The sequence below is a fragment of the Pteropus alecto genome, unplaced genomic scaffold (assembly GCF_000325575.1).
Source record: "Pteropus alecto unplaced genomic scaffold, ASM32557v1 scaffold28, whole genome shotgun sequence".
Classification (NCBI taxonomy): domain Eukaryota; kingdom Metazoa; phylum Chordata; class Mammalia; order Chiroptera; family Pteropodidae; genus Pteropus; species Pteropus alecto.
Genome location: NW_006441063.1, coordinates 3,661,029 through 3,681,726, shown reverse-complemented (window position 1 = coordinate 3,681,726; position 20,698 = coordinate 3,661,029). Strand labels below are relative to the sequence as shown.

At 37.4% G+C, this 20,698-nt stretch overlaps 1 protein-coding gene across 1 annotated transcript in view; it reads left to right on the top strand.

Annotated features, from left to right (window-relative positions):
* The first annotated feature begins 2,329 nt into the window (after positions 1-2,329).
* LOC102887189 (cytochrome b-245 heavy chain) overlaps positions 2,330-20,698 on the top strand; it is a 33,217-nt gene continuing 14,848 nt past the window's right edge. The window contains exons 1-6 of the mRNA XM_006918263.2: positions 2,330-2,420; positions 4,397-4,492; positions 5,852-5,962; positions 13,967-14,051; positions 15,725-15,870; positions 17,965-18,155. Coding sequence (XP_006918325.1) covers positions 2,376-2,420; positions 4,397-4,492; positions 5,852-5,962; positions 13,967-14,051; positions 15,725-15,870; positions 17,965-18,155 — 674 coding nt within the window. The 5' untranslated portion in view covers positions 2,330-2,375. The remainder of the gene's footprint in view (positions 2,421-4,396; positions 4,493-5,851; positions 5,963-13,966; positions 14,052-15,724; positions 15,871-17,964; positions 18,156-20,698) is intronic.

Below are 20,698 nucleotides of genomic sequence, written 5' to 3'. Positions count from 1 at the left end.
TTTTTAATTTTCTTCTCAAATTGTGGAGGGAGGGGAAGGGAGTTGGAAAATATTCAAGAAATAGATTCATGTGAAACAAGAAACATTATTTCCTAGTATATGAATATGCATGGTCCCCTTCCCATTGCTTCTCCAGCAAAGCATAGGCATCAAGAAGTATATGACAAATGTGGAAGAAATTCAAAGATCTAGATAGGATAAGGGAAGATGGATCAATAATCTGAGAAAGAGAAAATGGGGGAGAAGTAGAGAAGTGAAGACTTTAAATTTCAAAGAGTTCAATGGAGCAGCAGTCATCCCTATGGAAGAGTTTGAGAGTATCCTAGATAGGGAGAGCAGGTTTTTAAGGTGTTTTATTCCTCATTAGACATATATGCCTTGCTTAGTGAATTGCATGAGAAAGTGAGTACAGGTCTGAATTACTTTTTATATCTGGTAAAGTGCAGTCAGAAAAACAGAAACCACCATATTTTGACAGAGGGAATTTCATACTAGGAATTTGTTCCATGGATGATGTGAAAGTGGAAAATTCCAACATGGATATAGAAGCAGCATAAATATTAACAACTACAGGAAGTGGTTATAACACTTGGAGGTGGATGAAGACTGGGAGGAGGTAGTGTAACTCAATCCCAGAAGCCAGGACCATCTGGTAGGAGCTAGAACTACAGTGATGATGGCCAGCAAGAGCTCATGCCACAGAGGTAAAGGCTGACTGGTGAGAGCTGATGCCTCAGTGAAAATGCAGTCACTTCAGAGATGCCACTTGAAGCAGAAAGCCAGTGGAAGAAACACTGTGGCTTCTCTCCTGCTTCTCATCCTCCAACTTGACTGAACATACAAGAAACCAGAGGGCCAAGGAGCCTGGCAAATACAATTCTCTCTAAAACAGAGCAGAAAAAGTAAAGGGTGAGGAATAGATCCAAGAGCAGAGAAGCAAATACCTGGCACACGTTTTGATTGTCTGTTTCTTTGAATTCATCTCTGCGTGAAATGGAACCATGAAATTAATGTCCCTTTATGTGGGTTACATATGGTCTGAGAGAAATGGAGAAGGTCACAGTTGAATATCTTTCTTTAGATACTAAAAAGAAAAAAAAAATGTTATTTTATTTTACTAATTGTCATAATTCTGGAGGCTATCTTAAGTAGACAACAACCAAAAGAGTTCATGCCTCTCCTTTTCTTTTTTCTTCTCTCATTCCCTTTTGTTCCTCCAATTTCTTCTTTTACCTCTCTAATAAGTAACCCATGTACAATTAGTCAACTTTGATCTCATAGTGGAGTTGCCATCCTGCCCTCTTATCCCTTTCATGTCCTGAAGACTGGGTAATAGTCAGACAAAAAAAAAATGCAAAATCTGGCTTTTGGCGTCTACCACATCTGACCTACCTTTGTTCTGACTCTGTTTATATATCTAGCCTATAGGATGAAATGTCTGCCTGGGAACACTATAGTCATCTCAACGTGTTAGTGTATTTGTTATATTTTCATTTCCTATAGTGTATTTGGAGTGATTTTGGATGAGGTTGGCATAGTCAGGCTTTTTTTTTTTTTTTCTAGTATCATGGTTAAAAGTATAGCCAAATTGCTTGGGTTTTGAATCCCAGCTCCACTATTTCCTAACTGTGTGACCTTGGCCAAATAACTTAGCTGCTCTGGGCTTCAGTTTCCTCATCTGTAAATGTAATCATAATAATAGAACCTATATTATACAGGTTGAACTGTTAAAATCAAATGAATTATGCATACTGAATTTATATATGTGTGTCTTTGTATGTAATATACACATATGTATCAACTCATATTTACGTATATGTGTGTGCATATATATGTGTGTATGTACACACATACATACATATCTTAGAAAATTGGCACAATGTAAGCATTCTAAAATATCAACCATCACTATTGTTATTATTTTTCTCAATAAGACTGAAAATGCTGCTTCAGCCTTTAAAAGATACCACACCTATTTAATATTTTTCACCCAGCACCAAGTCATGGCAAGTTGGGTGATTTTTTTAAAAATTTCTAGTTGATAACTTATTAGTCAAAAAGTTAATTCGCTGTATAAAATACATCTCATGAATTACACTGTTATTTCTCTCTCAGTTGTAGAATTTAGTTTCATTCATTTCTCACTATGTTTAGATTTGATTGGCTCATTACACAGACCCCTTTTCTCTAGCTTTTTGTGGTTTAAAGATCAAAATTTTTTATGAAAACAAGCCTTTCAGTTGACCAATGATTAGCTAATTTCTGATAGTTGAAAAGGACACAGATTGCCCCAAGGCGCTGTTTTCATTTCCTCATGAGAAGAAGAAGCATAGCAGAGAAGAAAGACAGACACAAGGCATTGAACCTCTGCCACCATGGGGAACTGGGCTGTGAATGAGGGGCTCTCCATCTTTGTCATAGTAAGTACCAATAAGATATATTATGAATGCTCTGACTTGTCTGGGTTCTCTTGGAAACTAAAATAGAACAAAACTTTTGTATTTGTTTGTTCGTTTGTTTGTTTTTGTTTCTTTGAGAAATTGTGTTGAAACTGATTTACTGTGTGAAAATACATTCATTTATAAGCAGACTGAGTCCATTCTAACAAATTTATTATTGAAAAGATTATAACTGGGGGTCACTTCACCTAGTTCATTTCTTGAGTTTTTAGGAGTACTAAATTAGCCAGCATTTCACAGAGGGAGTAGAAGATATTTCGTGATAATGATATGAGTCTGAGTTGTTTATTAATGTTTACTCCAAGGCAAATTTCTACTTTTTATGTGTTTATACTACTTCAAAAACGGGAAATTGAAATTTTATACTATTTTCCAAGTAACAAGTACAAGACTGACTCATATATGGAAAGTTGGCCTTTATTTCAGTAATTACGCCAAAAATAATTAAAGTTATTAACTGTGTTTCTTTTTGAAAAATACCTTCTTCTCTCTGATATAAATTGAGTTATTTATAAGGTTTATAAAAATTCGAGGGAAAGGAATTGAAATTAGATATCTAGATTCATATATACAATGTATATATGATATATGTTATATATGATTATATATATAAATCAATATAATCTATCTTGAGAAACAATTTTTGTAAGTAAAGATATAGCTAATTTTCGAATAGACACGTTATTTTCTTTAGTTTTTCACATAACAAAAATCAACTGTTATTTTACGATGGTGGTCTCAACAAAGCAATCATGGACAATTGGGAAGATAGAAATGTGATTTATAACTATCCTTTCCAAATATCCAATGAAAGCTGTTAAAAAGAACTCTTATAAATGAAACTTTTGAAAGAATTTATCACAATGTAAATATCGAGTCTTTGAGTTTTTAAGGTAGAGAGAAATTAGTGGCACAAATATAATTAAAATAACAAATATTTTGTCATTTAAAAAAGCCAAACCAACATTCTAATGCAATATAGATTTCTTCTGAGGATTCAGAACCGTTACCTTGATTTCTTATCACCATTTTAAAAACAGATTACTCCTATAGAAAAAAGTTCAAATTATATTTTTAGATTCTACCATAATTTTCCCCAGGAAATGAAATCTAAATTATATACTCACATACTCATTTGAAAGTGAAAGCACAGCTTGAAAAGCAAGAGTAAGAATGACAGGATTAGGAAATAGAGAAGTTGTTTTAGTATTGTCTTTTAAAAGAGAGACTGTTCTCAGGTCTCCATGGACATTTAGTAGTTTCAAAGCACAGTTAAGAAAAAAATTACTGTGGAGCTGAAGGTAGAGGACTGAGCAGTGTCACCACTTGATGCGGTCAGTGCTTCGGATGAAATAAGCAGTCACAATCTAGAAGGGTGTCTCTTTTTAAAAAGTCCACTCACTCCCTCATTCGTGCTCAATATCCTCTCCTTCAAAAGTTAAGCAAAACTTACCAAATAGAATTAAAGATTTGACATTTTAGCTGCTGAGACTGGGGTGGGATGCTATGTGATGAAAGGAGGTGATCAGTACCTGTGAGAGTAGAACAAGTGTCATGCTGGTGCAGGGAACTACAGAGCAACATATTCTTTTTCCCTTCTCTTTTTAAGAAGAGTCACCTGCTATTATCTATCTATCTAAGGTTAAGAAGAAAAGAGGAGGAGAAAGAATGGAGGGGAGATCGACTGATAACTTGGCATACTGGTCAAGTAGTAAAACAGTTATGGGGAACAAAATGGGATGGAAAGGTTAAATCAGAGAAGTATGGTGACACTGAAGTAAGAGAGAGCTGGCTCTAAAATGGTTATATCCAGCTTTGTGTAAAGTTGTGTCAAAGGCTGGACTTCAAGAATTCCTAACCCTGGTCTGATGCCAATCTTGTGTGAAATCCACCTATTGAAATGTGAAAACTTCACGCAACTGTTTCTGTTTGTGCAGCTGGTATGGCTGGGGTTGAACGTCTTCCTCTTTGTCTGGTACTACCAGGTTTATGATCTTCAAGATAAGTACTTTTACACTCGAAAGCTTCTTGGGGTAAGTATAAGTTTCATCTCATGCAATATTGACTGGTTCACATTTTAAATCAAAGATTCTTGTTTATATTCCTTTTGATATTTTCAGTAAATATTCTGACCAACCCAAACAGTACCATCAACCTCACTCCCTCCATTGCAACCCCCTCAGCAAGAGTCTTTAGACCTTCCAGTATGGGACAAACAAAAGTGTGGCAGAAGGTCCCAGAAGCATCCCTCCCCTCCCAAAAACAACTGGATAAGTGTTTAGCTTAGAGGAGAAATCTAATACTGGCTCTGTAATTAAAGGCGAGGTTGAAAAGATCAATCCAAGGGTGACACAGGTGGGACAAAATGAGACTTTCCATGTTCTCTAAATTATCTGATTCCTACTGCTTTTATGCATGGAGAACCCTGCTCCTAATGACATGTTATGAAACTATCTTCAGGAAATAAGCCTCTTCCTACATATGGAGCATTTGAGGAACTTGCCCAAGAGTCATATTTGTTGACTAAGCCAGCAGAGCGAAGGCCCCCAACATTTCCTGGATCCATTAGTATTCTGTTTCATTGAACTGCCAGGTCTCTTCTTCATCATAGATGAAAATAATTACAATTACAGCTACCCTCAGAACATATCATTTGCTACATCATCCTGAAACCATGAATTCATTACTTAACAATACTAATTATAATATGTATTATAAATCATTCGTATAAATAGTTATATCATTTTACTACATTTATTATGGTTGTTAACTCATTCAGGTTGACGCTAATAAGGATGATGTCTCTTCCCCCACGAAAACATGCAACTTCTTTAGGTATTTCAAAGGACAATTATAACACCAAAGCATTATATCATACCAGCTTAAGTTATTATTGAGATCAGTCTAAGTGCTAAGCAAAGCTCCTTAAAAAAACCCATTTCTATACTGAACTCTAGTTAACGATATGCATGCTTAAGTATTTAGGAAGAAGTGAACTGATGTCTGCAATTTACTTTGAAATGCATCAAAAATAAGATGTGTTGATGGAGGAATGGGTGGATAGATAGATACGTGATAAAGTAAGCATAGTGAAATGTAGAAGATGGAATCCAGGAGATGGGTAAACAGGTATTCATTGTGAAATGATTTCAAATTCTCTTTATGTGTGAAAATTTTCATAATAAAATGTTTGGGTGGGGGTAAGGGCCGGATCAAAACGAAGGGTCCCAGCAGACCCTAAAGGTAAACTCTTAGCTCAGAAGGACCTTCCTTTCCAGATTACTTGATATCTCTGGTGTGTGGGCCTCATGCTGAGAACCTTAGGGAATTAGGGAAGGGGAGGTGTTCTGTGCTCACAGGCTGTCACCTGCTCCCTCTCCTGCCTCTTCTAGTCAGCACTGGCATTGGCCAGGGCCCCTGCAGCCTGCCTGAATTTCAACTGTATGCTGATTCTGCTGCCGGTCTGTCGAAATCTGCTCTCCTTCCTCAGAGGTTCCAGTGCGGTAAGAGCAAACATTTAGAACGTTTGACTTCTTCGAACTTTCAAAGGCTAAATGCCCTTTCTTGGGAAAAGCAAATTGGTGATTTGTGAGGATTTCAGCCTCTGTAGAATATTCATGAGCCAAGCCATGCCTGATTCTGTAATTTATTTCTATATTATTTGTTGATGGAACTCCTTGGGTCAACCATTTAACCTTGAACAGATATTAAAATGACAACAATGAATCAACCTATACCTCAATAATAGCAATAAAACACATGTGCATTACATACACATACATATATAATATTATGTGTGTGTGTGTGTGTGTGTGTGTGTGTGTGTGTGTGTGTGTGTAAATGAACAGGGTTTTATGAGGCTGATGTAAATTTGGGAATTAATCTTACAGTGCCATGTTTTTCAAAAATTTTAAGTCAGAGAAAATACCTTCTGTGGATAATATCCCAAGCAGATGGAACCAATGGACAATGAGTCACACTGTAGTGAAGGTGATTAAGAGGTGTTGGGTCCATGCAATTGAGTAATTCAGAGTTTTCTAAATGCCCAGGGCTCCTTTCGCCCTCATTTCAACAATTTTGTGATCCCCTGAATGTATTATGCTAGAAGAAAAAAAAAAAGATTATGTAGGAAGAACTTCTGTAACCTATTAAGTAGTATATAAATTTCTTATTGATATTATTATACAAAGATGAGAAAAAGGGAACTTACAATCTAGACACATACTCAAATAAATGGGTTTCATAAAATGGTACAAATAAGGAGCTACAGGGAATAGAAGGCAGAGGAAATGAGATGGGGCAGGGGGATGAAGAAAGGCTTCTTGGAGAGATGGCATTGGATATGGGCGTAAAAAGATAAAATAAGCCTCTAGGAGATATAAATGAGAGAGAAAGACATTGTACTTGAAGAAAATAGTGTAGGCAAAAGCATAGGAAGTGGTGAGGAAATTGTATTCTTGAAAGCCTGAATAAGTATGACTTTTGGCTTCTCTTTGGACTTTTTTGCCATTCCTGACCACATCAAAGAGGGTAGTTCTTCCAAAGTTAGGGATGGATGCCCTGGTGAGACCCATTCCACTGACTCATTAGTAACTAGTAGCTTCTGTTTTCTTTTTTAGTAAAATGTATGATTTTCATATTAACTAGCTTTTTAAGAAAATTACCTATTAAGTAGAGATCATTCCTAGAGAAGAACAGCAAGCAATCTACTTTGATGGCAATGTAGGGATTGTAAAGGGCAGATGTCTGGGGTAAGGCTGGAGAGGAAGCTGGAGATTGGCTAGTAAACTAGGACCTCAAATGTATAGCTGAGGAGTTAATGCCTAATTTGGTGATCACAGAATATTTGGGGGAAGAAAAGTTGTCTAAACTGTCAATAACAAGTAGAACTCGTCTTGAACTCTGCCTTATTTTTTCTAGTCATACTAAATTCACATTGATCCTAAGTGGAAATTTTTTTTATTTAAGAACTATACAACACTTGATTTACTGATACAAGATCAGCAGGCTACAACTAACAGTAGACAATGATTACAAGTATTTCCAAATAATCTTCTCAACCTAGGAAACCACAGAGGATAAATTTCATTTGCTTGAAAGTTTTACTGATGAGCCACTTGTAAAGTACAATGTCTGGTATACTGTAGGTACCCCGTAAACATTTGCTAAATGAAGCCCATGTACTGTAGCCTTTCGTTTTTAAGGAAACATGATTAATTTTTATTCTTCCCCTGCCCCCTGTTCGAATACTGTGTATTTAGAGGAAGTAAGCCCTGAGAAACAGGCAATGTTTTCACTAGGATGGCCTGTTAGGAAATCCTTGTTACTCCACAGGCCCAAATTGCACTGCCGTTGAGCTACCATGCCCCGTGATCAGTGCATGTTGCAATGGCCACTTTTAGGCTTCCTGTGATCCAGGAGGGAAAATCCTCATGAAGGTCTCTAAAGACAGGGATGAAATGAGGCTGCTATTCAAATTGCAGAGAAGCTCAGCTTTGTGACCAGAGAGACCTATTTGTAAAAGAATATACATTTTTAAAATTAGAACTTTGCAAATGAAATTTATTTCCTGATTGGGTTTAAAATGAGTGTGTTGTGACTAATGTTGAAAATCATAATAGCTACCACTTATTGAGTCTTCATAGACCTCACCTCATGAAATCTGCACATAAATCCAGTGAGGTGAAGATGAAATTAAATGAGAGTGTTGGGATTCAAACTCAGGTCATTGTACCCCCAGAGTCCATTCACGTCCCTACTGTGACCTACACATAAAACTATACTGTTGTGCTGTTATGATCTTAGAAAATCCATCACATAGATGAATGTTTGAGCATGCTAAATAGCCTAGGCTAGAATTGGCAAGGATGTTGTAATTTCAAGGACTGGTTAGTAAGACACTATGCAAATTAAACAGTCACAGGACTTTCATTCAGTTTCTAGTGGTTTTAATCATTTAGACTTTGCTTTATAATCCTTCTGGTTACCTGGAGAAAGAAAGCTGCAGGTTTGACTCAGCCCAGAAAGACTGGGGTAAAGACTCAGCCTACTTTGTTGAGGGACATGTGGAAGGATGGGGCTCAGCATAACCCCAACTTGCCATGCAGAAGCTAAGTTCTAACTGGATGGAAGTCCTAGTCTTAAAATCAGAAAGATATAGGAAGGTGAGAGAATGAGCTCCTATTCGTAACCTTATATAGTCAGAGTCAGAAACCCTCAGTGTGGTTCTTTCTCTAACCATGTGGTCTAGGGCAAGTCTCTTGGACTTCCTGTCTCATAGTTCTTTTGTTTTCTTTTTAGCTGAAAAGAAAAAGGTGGGAAAATGCAAATGTAAGAATGAATATGACCTTCTAAAAGTATATTAGTTGATTAAGCCTGTCAACTAGTGAGGTCAACAAATATTTAATGAGTGCCAGATATGTGCTAAGCACTGGGGAAACATGATGAGTAAAGAATAAAACATAGTCTACGGCCATACCACCCTGAACGTGCCCGATCTTTTCTGATCTCGAAAGCTAAGCAGGATCAGGCCTGGTTAGTACTTGGCTGGGAGACCACCTAGGAAGACCGATTACTGTCTGCGTTAACAAAAAAAGGATAAAACATAGATGGGCTATGAGCTCAAGGAGCTTAAAGTTTTATGAAGGAGATAAAGAATAAACACATAATTTGAAAATTGTAAACAGTGCTGTACAAATAAAGTAGTGTTCTTCATATTTATCACATTCTACTGCCGCCAGGTTTGGACAATACTGTCAGGTTCTTCCCCTGAGTTTTGTTAGCTGCAAGGCTGGCTTTTGCAATTTCTCCCAAATTGCACATGAGTATCTTATTCAGATTCATTCATGGCGTGTGTGGTGAGACCAGGGGTACCTAAAATAGAATTTTTAATTTTCTGTAACTAACTCATGTTACAGAAGCTCATGTTATACCCCATTAAATGTGTACTTCTTTTTAGGTCCATTTCTCAATTTTTCGAATTTTTTTTTTCTTGTAGTTTGCATAGAGCATAGAAATCTGCTGAGATGACTCAGTAATCTCCCTTCCAGCTGAATGTTAGTTTATTGAGATCGGGCAAAGCTCTAGTTGACAGTAACACAGAAACTTCCATTTAGGAGGCAAAGGCCAAAAGCTAAGAGGTGGTTCAGTGAGGAAGATATGGGGCATGATGGCAGCTTTGGTAATTTATAGGCGGCTGGCAATAATTCAGAAGTGACTCAAAAGCATAAAAATTATACCTGTGTGGTGGAGAGGAACAAAAAAGCCCTGGACAGTCACAGGCAGCAAAGACTTTCCTTCTCACCCACCAACTGTCTGTCTTGCCCCCTTTTCAAGAAATGGTAAAGAAATTGTATCTGGAAACCCCATATAAGCATGACATCTGGCTTCTCTTTGGATTTTTTTTTTTGTCAAACTCGACCACGCTGTGGATGGTAGCTGGGAAAAATTAGAGATTGATCCATTCCACTGGCCCATTGGTGACTAATAGCCTCTATTTTTTTTTCCTTTTAATAAAATGTATTTGTTTCACATTAACTAGCTTTAAAAAAATTACCTATTAAGATCAGAGTATTACTGAATGGACCTTGCATTTCCCAAGCACATCTCTCCATTGTTCTGGCATTCGCTTTATTTTTCTCTAAGGTTCTGTTGCTCTGGCTGTTAAGGGGCATTGAAATCTATTTGATATTTTTGATAATCCATGTTGATGATAAGGACAGAACTATGTAGACAATGTACAGACCAAGACAAAACTACATTCCTTTTCTTCAAATTCAGGATGGAGAAGCCAGTATATCTTTTTTCCCCAAGAGTTTCAGAATGATTTGTCAGGAAGTAGAAAAGAAAACTGTGTGGCAAGTATAAATATGTGGGTAAATATATCTCTTTAGGTTTAGAATAATCATCTTAGATTCCAGGACAGTGAAAATTTAATTCATTTAAATAATTATGAAAGGATTTTAGAAAGTACATGACATATTGCTCTGCATACAGGAAGCTTACCTTCTAGCTGGGGATCCAAGCCATATTAAATGAAAGGTTAAATAATGATATTAAAAATAAAAATATTTATTAAATACCTCTCAGTGAATCTATGAAAAAGACCTAAGTGAGAATAACTATGATAAATATGTAAGTGAGGAAATGAAATTGAGTACATTGTTCAATGTCACAAAGCTATGTGGTAGGGCTGTAATACAACACAGGTATATTTATTTCATGGCAAAACTTGCTGTCTGAAATGTAATTCAGTGCTGCTTTCTGACCCTACTAATTTCCAATCGTGTTCCATCACTCCAATAAGGACTGTATTAATTATCTATTGCTGTGTAATAAATTTCCACAAACACAGTGGCTTAAAACAACCTCAATTTTTTAGCAAACAGTTCTGTAGGTCAGAAGTCCAGCATCCTCTGCTCAGGGTATCACAAGGCTGGAATCAAGGTGTCAACTGGGCTGAATTCTCATATGGAAACTCTGGGTAAAAATCTTCCAAGTTCATTCCTCTTAGCAAAATTCAGTTCCTTGTATTTGTAGGACTGAGGTCCCTGTCTCCTTGCTGATGATCATCCAAAGGCCACTCTCAGATCCTAGATATCCCTGTAGTGCTTGTCATGTGGCCTTGTAACTGCAGAATCAGCTCAAACTGGTCCTATCCTTTATTAACAAGACCCAGAACTAAAGTTTACACCACTCATGAGTAACACTTGTGAACCCTTAAATACTCCCCACCCACCCCACTGATGGAACTAAAGGACCAGGACATGACTGGAAACTGAGCGCCAGAAATCTTTCAGACACAAAGGGTCCAATGTCTAGGAAGATTCGGTGCTGAAATCTCTTAAAATCCTGCCCCCAAACTCGGGATTGGGAAGCAGATTTGAGCCTTGCCTCTTGTCTTCTTGCCAGTCAACTCTCAGATAAGAGCCTTTTCTTTTCTCAGAAGCCAATGCCATAGTATTGGCTTCTGTGTGCGTTGGGCGCCAAGCCCTTGGTTGTAACAGCCTCCTACATCTTCAGCCCAACAACAGTGCATCAAATAGTTCTCATGCCTTGAATCTCTGACTTCTAGACCCTGATTTAAAGGACTTATTTGATTGGGTCAGGTTTATCCAGATAATCTGTCTCTCTCTTAAGGTTAATTTGGGACTTTAATTACTTCTGCAAAGTCCCTTTTGCCATATAATGTAACAAAATCACAGGAGTGGCATCCTATCATATTCATAAGTCAGGTCCCCACCCACACTTAAGGAAAAAAAGATTATATCAGGTTATTGAGAATCATCTTAGAATTCTGCCTACCACAAGGACTCTAAGAAACGATTGGGAAACAGGAAAAAGATATTTCCTTTAAATTGTAAAGAATCCAAAGTAGTAAAACAAAGCACAGAACTTGAACAAACACAAAAGATAACAAGGCTGTATAAGAAAACAAGGACAGTCGATTTTTCACCAACATAAATATAAAATAAGTGATTTCAAACAGGAAACCCTTGTTTTGAGATCCTGAGTCACTGCTGAGCTCAGTGATAGCTGATGCTGTTGGCGTTCCACCCATATTCCCTTCACAATGTCAGTTCCAATACATGGAACAGCTGCCTTCTGGAAGCCCCAGTCTTTCTCTGCCAGAGGATTTTCTTTCAACCCTCTCCTGGGGCAAGCCTGAAATGCCAGGGTGCTGATGCCCTGGGAACAACCCTCAGGCAGTCATAGATGCAAGTTGTTGGATGAATACCCAAGGTTCCTAACTCTTTAGGAAAGAAAACAAAATGAGAACTCTAAAGCATGTTCTACACAGTCTCCCAGAATTCCCTGATCAGAGAGCCCACTGATATATGATATGACAGTGGCAGCTGATAAGATAGTACACCCTTTATTGGTTTCCTTCTCTTCCTAGTCTTACTTACCCTAACCTTGTCTTCTGTGATCACCTTCCAGATAGAATACTTACACTTAAATTCTTGTCTTGGGTTTTTAGACAGGTAGAATAATAATAACTATATCTTTACATTTGGTTTGGTGGAAAAGGGCATGAACCTTTAAAGACGAATAGACTGGATTCCATCCGACATGAGATTTAGCTTTAGTTTCATTAACTGTAAAATGAGAACAATAATACTTATTGCATGAAATGAGGCACTCAATGAAGGTTAATTCTTTTTTCCTTTTTCTGAAATCCTCAATATCTTCCTCACTCTATTTCTGCGGGCCCAGGAATCTGCTCTCCTGGTTCAAACAGCCTGCCCTCCCTAAAGGTAGCTAACTGAGAAATAGTGAAATAAACACAATTTTTCACAAAATTACATTTTTCTATAAAATCAGAACACTTTATTAAAAATAAGTAAACCCTTATATTTAAATTGAATACCTTAGACCCAGATATTTATAATACCTAAAGTTTTTTTGTTTATTTGTTTGTTTGTTTATTTTTGGCACTTCACTCTAGCCTCCTAAAAGTTCTCTGAATTTCAATAGCAGTACATCTAGTCTCGGGAGCAAAACAGCCAGAGTGAGCATTTGACCAGTTTTCAGGAGGGCAAAGCTCTGATTCAGCCATAAACTAGGTTTTGTTTTTTCTTTTCTACTTTGGGCAATTACCTGAATCCAGATTCAAACCCGCATTTTCTTATGTATGCCATTAGGGCAGTTAAATTAACATATTGACCAAAATACTATTTTTAATGTCAAAGTATTCATATAAGGTATGAAATATCAGAATATTGATATCTTTGACATCAGACAGGCTCAGTTTAAATCTCAGCTCTGCCACTTATTAACTATGCAACCTAAGGCAAGGTAACCTCCCTCTGCCTTTGTTTTCTCATGTGTTATACAGTAATAATAATGGTACCTCCCTGATAGGATTGATATAAAATGAAATGTGTCAATGCACGTGAAACACTTAAAGCAGCTCCTTGCATAAGCTCTTTGTAAATATTAACTATTATTATTTGTGCTATTATTTTTTTTAATGATCTCTCCTTGTGATGTTATCTCTATCAACATAGACAGGTGAACTATTTTTTCTACCCCCATAGAGTATGTCCTAGAAGAGTCGAATTCTAAAACTATTCACTTGTCCTAGAGCTGTTCACTTGTCTGTGTCCCCATTAGACTATTAGATCTTCGAGGGCAGGCTTGTCCTTTGTTAATTTCTATATCCTCTGTTTATTAAATAAATTAATCTGAACTAGAAATTATGTGGTTAGATATGTTTTCTGTACAAATTCATATTTTATACAATTAAGCAACAGATTCCGAGAGAGACTTTATGTCACTGGTAAGAGAACATAAAACATACTGATTAAGCCAACTATGCCACTTACTGGCTGTTCGACCTTGGGAAGATGACTACATCTATTCGAGCCTGTTTTCTCATCTATGGAATGGTATAGTTTTTAGGGTGGCTGTGAAAATTAAATGAAATCATATGTATCTAATGCCTAGCACAGAAAAAATCTTCTTGTTAACAAGTACTATTTCATTCTTTTCTCTTTAATCCGAAGTGCTGCTCAACAAGAATTCGAAGACAACTAGACAGGAACCTCACCTTTCATAAAATGGTGGCGTGGATGATTGCCCTTCATACTGGTAAGCTTATTAAGATATTTGAGATTGTGAAGAAAACTTGGAACCAGAAAGCTCCCTCTCTTCTTAGATACTTTTTAAAATAGGAAATCAGCCTTTATAGGCATATTAAGTGGCAATTAGATATGTTGTATTTTTAATGAGTTGTGTTTAAAAATATTCACCCTTATTTCTGCCATTCCAATATTAGGATTTATTCCCTCATATCCTAATACTTTTTTATCCTTAGCCTCTTCTGATAAAATTCCTGTGTCTTTGCCCCTTTTCACCCTTTTTAATATAAAAAATGTTTGTTAGTCCACATATGATAGCTTTTATTCATTCATTTAAAAAATACTTGTTTGAACATGTAGATTTGTGGTGGTGGCATTGGCACAAGAAGGGATGTATTTGGTATAGCAACTATAGTTAATAATACTATATTGCATATTTGAAAGTTGCTAAAGAGTAGATCTTAAAAGTTCCCATCACAAACAAACAAATTCTATAACCATGTGTGGTGATGGATGTTAACTACACTTATTGTATGATCATTTTGCAATATATACAAGTATCAAATCCTTATGATATACCTGAAACTTATGTAATGTTGTAAGCCAATTATACAATTAAAAATGCAATTCAAAAGAGAAAAAAGAAAGAAGGAATGTGTCTGCGACCCTTATCAAATCTCCATTAAGTCACTTAATATATAGTTGATGTGCCAGACAGTAGGCATGCATACATACACAGTGATGAACATAATAGACTTTTACTCTGCCTTTAAGAGTCTTGTCCCTAATCTGAGTAAAATAGATTTAGATTGCAGGCACTCAAATGAGTTTCTCATCTCTTGCTTGTAGATCATGCAGGCTTTTTCAGCTGTTGTAAATGAAATGTTTCAAAAGTGAAATGTATGATAAAATCTTGTTAGAAAGCAACATAGTATAACCGTTAAGAGCACGGGGTTGTGGGTCAAACTGCTTGCATTTGCTTCTTAACTCTGCAACTTCCTAGCTTGCTAACCTTGGGCAATATTTTAAAGCAATCTATGCCTCAGCTTCCTTATCTGTAAAATGAAATGATAATAGTATCTACATCACTGGCTCATAACGATTAAGTGATTATAAAGCACTTATGGCATCTAGTAAGTCCTATGTAAGTGTTAATAAAGAATGAAATTTTTAAAAAAGAGTTTCCTTCTTATGGCCATCGATTTGTATCAGTTTAATATAATTTTGTCATCTCTCTCTGGAATAATGTCAGAGTCAGGTGAATGGAACAACCAAAGGCATGCGTTGCAGGAGAGTCTTCTTATTTGAGCACAAATATATCAGGTGGAGAGAGACAATGAGAACATATCTAAACATCCTCAGAGACCAAGGTTATTTTGTAGAATCTTAGAACTTGGTTGGGTCTTCAGGATGATGTAGTTCAACACCTTCATTTCGCAAACTAGGAAACCAAGACCAGAGAGGTTAAGTGATTTGCCTACAATCACACAACTGGAGAATAGCCTACCACTAGAATGGCTTTGCCTCTGTGGTCCTGGAGACCCAGTTCTTGTTTATAAGTGTCCTTGGCCATCCTTGTGTCTCCTTGTAACTTTTCATAGAGGCAGAGATCATAGGCAAACCAGCTTACAGTAAAATTGTGCACACCTTTCACTCTTTGTTTCTCTTTTCTGCCCTCTTTAGCGATCCACACCATTGCACATCTATTTAATGTGGAGTGGTGTGTAAATGCCCGAGTCAACAATTCTGATCCTTACTCAATAGCACTCTCTGACATTGGAGATAAGCCTGGTGAAACTTACCTCAATTTTGCTCGAGAGAGAATCAAGGTAAGCCTCTTATTTGCTGATTTTGATGTTTCCTAGATCGTTAAAACTGAGGGCTAGATTTCAGTGAATGAAGAACTTTGCTTAGCCAGAACAACAGCAATGACAAAAGTTGACTATCAGAGGAACACGTCTCTGGGTTCTAAGAAAATGAGTACAGAGAAACTGTGTCCCATACTTCTGATCCCGTGTACGGAGAGTCAGTAGATGTTTTCCAGTTCGTTAAGCTCACCCGTGAGAATGTGTGTGCGTGGAGCTTGGAGTAATTCAAGCTCACCACGATGAGGCTGAACAGTCAAAGAAAGCCAGGAACACACATTTAGTTGAACAAAGTTGGGTTCAATTACTTACTGCAGTAAAAGAAACCCCATACCATGAGGAAGTCTGGGGCATTTCAAGAGCATGTTAAGAGAGGCTTGCTATAAGATTTGGACTTGTGTTAGATAATTTGAGAGGGGCTTAAGGAAGCAAAGATTTGCTCTGGATCAGGAATGGTCAGGAATTGGGGGTGGTTCTAGGATTTGGTATTTTAATTGTTTTCTGGGAGGCACAAGGGCATAGCACGGGCTAAATCTGTAATAAGTAAAGAAGCAGCAGTCACCCATGTTTTTGTCTTGGTTCAGACATGATTTTGGACTGTTCTTAGTTTTGTCTCACTCTGTAACAGTCACACAATGATGCTGCCGTTCTACGAAATTGTTTTTGTGATATAGGGAACGCTCTAACCTAGATTTTAGTACCAGACCAGCCAACAGCTGACAACTGTCAGTGATGCTTTTGTCCTTCCTACAACATCTAAGGGCTGGCCTATGTCTGCTAATTGTCATTTCTTGAGAAGCATAGTGCGCTGGGAGTAACTCAGCGGCCCTCCAGGGGCAGCCATTTGAGGGTATCCATAGGCAAGGACTTCTTTCCTTCCAGCAATTGTTGAAGCTTCCTAAACTCAGAGGGAAAAGCTCCAAGTTATCTTTATGGGCCTGTGGCTTGGGAGGACGGCCAAATCACTTTACTATACACCGAATTCCAAACATGTTTCCTTCTGTTTAGAAAATTTTGCAAGAAAAATCCCTTAATTCTGCAGAAATAATTACCCTCAGGCTGACATGAGAAAACTTGCCTGGTCTACTTAGGGACAGAATGAAATAGCATCAAACAAAACAGGAATTCTTTCTCTATAATGTCTTGGGTAATTTCTCTTTTGTATTGTTCACTGTACAATGATATATAAGGGTGGCATTGTGAACATACTAGGTGAGTGAGCCAATACTGCCACGTTGCGCCCACATGTCTTTGAATCATTTTTACAGTGTCTGTGCTCCTCCACCCTTCTGCATGCTTTCACTTTCAATTTCCTGTACAAGTGTGTCTTCCTCAGAGGACCGCCCTGGGGCTATTGGAGTCCCTTTGCCCAGATCAGAGATCTGGAACGGCGTGGATAGCTACTTCTCCCAGGGTAGCCATTAGCCAATAACTGATGGGTACAAGCTGTGAAAGCCCAGCTTCTTTGCTTGAGTCAGGATAAACTCTGAGGTGTAACTTACCCTCCACAGTTCCCCTGCAGCATCAGGATAAAGCTACCGTCTATAAGATGGCCTGAGATAGCCCTCTTTCTTGACTTGTTCCTCTTTTTTCTGTCCCATCAACCATTCCCTTACCAGTTTCTTCAGGAGAACAGCCTTTTTAAATCACTTGCCCATGAATTTTCATTTCAGAGTCTCCTTTGGGAAAATGCAACCTAAGATGTTGGACATGGCCTGAATTTGCAAACTAAGCACTATGGCCATTTCCAAAGCAAAGGGAGAAAGATCTCGAGCCCCTTTTAGAACATCTTATAATAGACTAATTTCCTTTATTTGATACTCCCTTAGAACTATTTCAGTATATCAATTCATATTTCCTATGACACTTCAACTACGTAAGACTTTTTGAAATTGAGAAATATCTATTCCAAGTCTTCATCACTCTGTGAGGGATGGTTAGGGTTATCTAAAGGGAGAATGAAAATACCTATTGCCCTACACACTGGACACTTTATATATAGGTAGTCCTGCATTTGAGAGCCTACAGATAATGCATATATGTATTTATATTTTACAGAACCCTGAAGGAGGCCTGTACGTGGCTGTGACTCGATTGGCAGGCATCACTGGAATTGTTATCACACTGTGCCTCATATTAATTATTACTTCCTCCACCAAAACCATCCGGAGGTCTTACTTTGAAGTGTTTTGGTACACACACCATCTTTTTGTGATCTTCTTCATTGGTCTTGCCATCCATGGAGCTGAGTGAGTGTTTAAACTTTAAGGCCAAGTACTTTAGTTTCCAGGTGCGATGCTCTGTTAGAGGCACAGTGACCTTGTCTGTGTGTGATCAACCTCTCTTCTGAGGGAATATGAGGGAACAGCAGAGGTCAGTGTGAAAGAAACCAGTTAGCAGCACTTTATTATTTTAGTTTCTTACATTCAATTAATAGCTATGCATAGTGCCACTATTTATAGCAAGCTAGAAAATATACCAAAGTTTGAATATCTTTGGAATCTTATAAAACATGTAGAGAGTCCTGTAGGGTCTTGGATGTCTGCAATGATGTTTCCTGTGGCTTAATCACTAGTATATTAGACAAACTCTCAAACTAGAAATGTTAATGATTAATCATTTGAAAGGGTTTGCTGTATGAGTTTTGGTCTGAGCCAATTATTTATTGATTGCCAGCTGGGAATGAGAACTGATCTCAGGAACTGTGGGAATTACTAGAAGGAAAAATACATGGTTATTGCCTTCAAGCATTCTAATATAATAAAGGTAAGAGCTAACTTCTCAGCATTTGTTATAGACACAAAATGTTTCTTTTAATTACCAAAAGGTAGAGGTGCTCTTACTATCCCCATTTCCTGGGGAAATTGTAGACAGGGAACCAGGCTTAAAAGAAAGGTAAAAGATGTAGGCCAAGCCACCCAGTTTGTAAGTGACATAGCTGAAATTGGAGCCCAGGTGGTCTAAGGCAGACTGTGATAAATGCTCTCAGAGACACACTGTGACTGGGCTGTGGTTGGGAAAGTTTACCTTATTGAGAATCCTCTTTAATACCAGATTTCTTTTTTCTGCTGTTTCACACTAGCTGATTCTCCTACCTGCATACAGAAGCAGGCTTGGGGAAGTTCATTGGTGAGAATGGGGCTCCAGATAACTAAGGGTGGAGGAAGTAGATGCTTAAGACTCATTGACTCTGCTCAGCCAAGTCGTCTAGAAGTGGCCAAGTGTTGAAAGGAGAAGGGTAGGGAGAAGCAGTATTGAGCAACACTTGTGTGCATTCGTGATTGACTTGCCGACTGACCTCCTGATCAAGTCTTTCTACACACTGGAAAATCTGTGTAGACAAATAATCTCTTGATTCTCCAAAAGCAATTGAGTATATTTAAATGGGACTTGATCATAATCTAGCTGTGTCAGAGAACCCTAGAGAAAAAAAACACATATCTTTCCCTCTCTTGTTTAGTAATTCCACCACTTTACATTTGTATAGTTTCATAGGTATGCATTTTTCTTGGAACCTGGAAGAGGAGATATATATTTACCATATTCTCCTTTTGAAGAGAATCTGCTACTTGTACTGGTTAACTGATTGCTCAGTCTCATGGCTAGATAGCAGATGAACTGGAAAGAAAATACAAGTTTTCCAATTTCTGCTCCTGGCATTGAGAAGAGGAGAAAATCAGATTTCTTTTTCTGTTACTTCCTCTCCATGTGAACTAGGTCATTAAGAGCTTTTTAATAGTTATCATTTGTTGGACCCTTACTTTGTGTCTGGCATTCATTGTGCATCATGCCAATTGATTAATAAAATAAACTTTTGATGAGGTCCTACTATACCAGTTTTACAGTTGAAGAAACTGAGGCTCAAAAGAAATACAATAACTTGCCCAAGACCACCAATAAGGGGAGGACCTGGATTTTGAAACCAAGGCTGTCTGGCTTGAGTCCAGAACTGTTTGCACCAAATCATTCTGTTTCTAGTTACCTACTCTCTCTAAGCCTCCATTTTCCTCATATGTGAAATGGGAGCACTAATACTTACCTTTCAAGCTTGTTATGAGTATTAATTGAGATAATTTGTAAACAGTGCCTTTCCCCAGGCCTGGCACATAATAAATGTTTCATACAAGGTAATTCTCTTCCCCAAGACCCAGAGATAGAAAAGGATGGTTAATGACCTTGGTACAATAAATTTTAGGTCCCCCAAGCAAACTTTTTCAAAGGGCCTTTTATGTCTCTTTTTATTATATATTCTGAAGACCCTGCCATTTATGTTCATTGAGGTCAGGGACATGATTTATTCAACTTTGTGCCTTCCTTCCTCCCTCCTTCCTTCCCTCCATCTGAATCCACATTGTCTTAAGTTTTAGTAGTTGCTCAATTAATATTTATTGAAGTAAAAGGGCTCTGAGCACTTTAAAAAACACACCATCAGTGTTCATGTCTGTGAGAATATCTTAATCCCCACAAAGTTCAGTCTTCTTACATTGATTTGAAACTTTTGGTTTAATTTAGACAATTTATTTTTATTTCTTCATATTTTTTAATTCAATTTTTATTTTATTTTTACTAAATTTGGGGGGTTATATTAGTTAATAAAATTATATAGGTTTCAAGTATATAATTCAATACTACATCATCTGTATATTGCATTGTGTGTTCACCACCCAAAGTTAAATCTCCTTCCTTCACCATATATTTGACTCCCTTTACCTTTATCTACCTCTCTCCCACTCCCCTTTTCTTCTGGTAGCCCCTAAACTGTTCTCTGTGTTTATCAGTTTTTGTTTGTCTC